The sequence below is a fragment of the Mus caroli genome, unplaced genomic scaffold (assembly GCF_978045245.1).
Source record: "Mus caroli unplaced genomic scaffold, Mus_caroli_1 scaffold_12, whole genome shotgun sequence".
Lineage (NCBI taxonomy): Eukaryota > Metazoa > Chordata > Mammalia > Rodentia > Muridae > Mus > Mus caroli.
This window is the reverse complement of record NW_028227267.1, coordinates 38,604,131-38,607,346: the sequence shown is the minus strand read 5'-3', so window position 1 is coordinate 38,607,346 and position 3,216 is coordinate 38,604,131. Positions and strand designations below refer to the sequence as shown.

Below are 3,216 nucleotides of genomic sequence, written 5' to 3'. Positions count from 1 at the left end.
GCCATGGCAGTCCACATCTGCCGGTCCTGTTTCTGGGGCTGGAACCCTGTCATTCTGTCTCCACCAAGGCCATGCCAGACTCAGCAAGGTTCCACACCAACCAAGAATGGAAGATTCGACAAGAAATCCATTTGCTGTTCTAGAGGAGTGGCTTCTGTGCAGCCCTGACTGTGAGCAGGAAGTATCACCACTGCCCAGTGGGCAGGAGAGGCCATGTATTGCATATGGGAGCCCAGGAAGGAACAGCAAAATGGAAGCTGGGGATCCAGACTGACAGTCAGAGGTGTGGACCTGAGAATGTCACCCCTCTGCTCCATTCTGCATCTGACACTGCAGGAAGGCTCACTGCCACATCTGGTGATGATAGGCTCACCCATGTCCTTAAAGGGATGGCACCTCCCTGTCTGAAAGTAATTCCTGACTACAGTTCTGTCCTCAGGAATCAGGGCAGGACCTCTCATTATTCATCTCTTTTCTGTGTGAATTCCAGTTCCTCCATCTTGGAACCTGTCCTTCCTGGTTTGTGTTGAATGATCTCACAATTGACCTCTAAGGACAACTGTGCAGGGAGAGGGCAAGGGATAGCCTCACCGAGAGATCCCAATTCCCTGGTCTCCTCTGCCAGCCACTTCCTCCCATAGAGAAACTTAAGGGAAGATGTTGTGTGGGAACATTCTGGGAAGATGCCGATCTCTTCTCAGATTCGCTTGTTCCCAGGCACTGCGTAGATGCCTCAGTTGGTATGAGGTCCTGCCTCTACACACACACACACACACACACACACACACACATCTCTGTGTTTCTTCTGCTTCCTCTCTCTGCGACCCTGTCAGAAACAGAGATACCAGAGATCTAGATTTGTGTGCAAAAGTGTTTATTGATTAGAAACTTTTTGTTCAGCTAAATTAAAGGAAGCCAGGGATAGGTTTCTTGAGGACAGGTGCTGATATGCAGTGCAGACAGGGGACTTGGTTCTTCATTACTATGATCTTGGCAGTAGCAGATGAGCGAAGGTGCAAAGTGCTGGCACTGGAGCTAAAATATCCCATCCAAGTGAACTGGAATGACTGGATACCTGGGACTGTCCTGTGGAGTTCTGGGGCTACAGGCAACTGTGTAGTACTTCACTGATCTTCTTGTTTGGTATCTGCAGTTGGAATAATGACTGGCCGGAGTTGTGAGTATACAGATAGTTACTTGTACCCGATTTGAACTATCATGACAATTTCTACTTATCCCGTCTTTGCAGATCTTACGTGGATTACGGCACACACCGACAACATCAGCAAAAGTTGTATGAAGAAAAGTATTTAGGTTTTTACACACTCCCGTGTAACTGTTAACGGCCCGCATTGCATCATCACATCGGTGATAGGCTCTATTATAGATATGTTGGATGTCAAACCACTGGGAAGGGGTTTGTCCCTGGCATGAGGCAAGCATTAGGACAAGTCCCAGCAGCAGCAGGAGACAAAGTCGAGACTCAAGCCGCTTCAGACCCATGTTTCCTGTGAGAACAGAAGAGAAGTGACTACTCCCACCCTAACTCAGTTTTCCCTATCTCTTCCTGAAGGCCCTCTCTGCTGTCACTTGGGTCCACAGTGCCACATTTTCTGGACACTGTCCCATCATTTGCCCACCCTGTCCCAGACCTAGATAGTCAGTGTCTTACCCAGTCTGCTTTGTGGCTCCTGTGGAACTGAGCGCTGGCTGTCCTGGAAATCAGGGATAATGGGTGACTTCCACTTGGGCCCATAGATATACAGCAGGCTCTGTGGGTGGAGTTGGTGGCTCAGAGTCTTCAACATGCAGAAACCACAGATTGGTACATTGCCTGCTGATGCAACCAGCCTTCTATTTCTTCACTTGGTCAAGCCATGGTGCTACTGTTTCCATTTTGAGGAATCAAATTCCAAGTCCTCTTATGCAATGCAGTTTGAAGTCTGAATCTGACCTCTACATAGAAATCTCTGTATTGCCTGTTGATTGGCTGCGCACTTATGACTGTAGTGGACAGACCAAGTTTTCTATTAGCCTGTCTACACATTTATTAGCCAAGCCAGAATCATAAGAGATATTGACATTTCTATCCTTGATCTTTAAAATTTTATGATGTTGTAGTGTGCAGAGATGGCTAAGTGGATAAGAGCACTTGATGCTCTCCCAGAGGACCCAATGTTGGTTTCAACACCTATGCTGGGTGGCTTAAAACTGCCTGTAACTGCATTCCAGGGCATCTGATATCATCTAATAGCATCTTTTGGCATGTTCACACACTTGTGCACAGACACACAGAAACACATAGGTGAAAATAAGTCTTAGGGATGGGTGAAATGTCCGTGCTTAAGAGTGCTTCCCCTCTTCCAGATTCCTTCCCTTCGAGAGGACCCTAGTATCTCACCCAGAGGCCACACTGCATAGTATTTTTCTGATTGTTTCCTGTATAAGATTCATTTCTACATTTCCAACTATCCACATTTGCCTCCAGAACTAGTATTATTAGACTAGTTTTAAACCATGAACCTTTCGGAGAACACTACTTTATCTAAGATACCAGATTTATTATAAGACAATGTTGAAAAAGATATAAAAACATAATGGAATTTTTATTTCTGTTTTTCTTTGTGCTGGGGTTTGACTCTGGAGCTATGTGCATTCTAGAGAAATGATCTGCCACTGAGCTACATCCACAGTGACACAGAGAGTTTTGGCTTCAACGGGTTAAATGCCTCTCTAAGTTTTTTGTTATCACAACCTCCCTTGCATTCCGATATAGTGACACATCTCCAGACTTGCTCACACTTCTGTTGTGAAGTACAGCCAGAGTTATATCCTGTTGAGTTCGGCCAGAGGCTCACATGCATGGGTTCTAGTCTGGAAAGGCATCTTGGAAACCTGGAAGCAGGGAGGGGGGCTAGGTGGCGCATTAGAGAGACGGAACCAAGACAACAGTCTGATCAAGGTTCGATTTTACTATTTCCGATACTCGGTTATGAAGCAGGGGAAGGGGCCCTTTCCCGCCAAATCATCCTGGAGTAAAGTTTCAGGTGACCACATGATAGCTCCAAACAGCTAGGCCGCAGGCAGTAGAAGTGGGAGTGGCAGAACAATAGGGTGGCAGGCTCCACCTATAAACCAGAGTGAGTATTTTACTGTCCCAACTGATAGATGTCTTTTTGGGGCAGACTCCATTGGTGAGAGATTGTGTCCAAAACT

At 46.4% G+C, this 3,216-nt stretch overlaps 1 protein-coding gene across 1 annotated transcript; it reads right to left on the bottom strand.

Annotated features, from left to right (window-relative positions):
• Nucleotides 1-1,035: 1,035 nt before the first annotated feature.
• On the bottom strand, nucleotides 1,036-1,533 carry LOC110288236 (ribonuclease 2B-like). Its single transcript, XM_021154639.2, has one exon. The coding sequence runs from the start codon at nucleotides 1,501-1,503 to the stop codon at nucleotides 1,036-1,038; it is 468 nt and encodes a 155-aa protein (XP_021010298.1). The 5' UTR covers nucleotides 1,504-1,533.
• Between the last annotated feature and the right edge of the window lie 1,683 nt (nucleotides 1,534-3,216).

What these genes read in the sequence shown, in the direction of transcription:
- LOC110288236 (XM_021154639.2), bottom strand. Translation starts at nt 1,503, where the DNA reads ATGGGTCTGAAGCGGCTTGAGTCTCGACTTTGTCTCCTGCTGCTGCTG.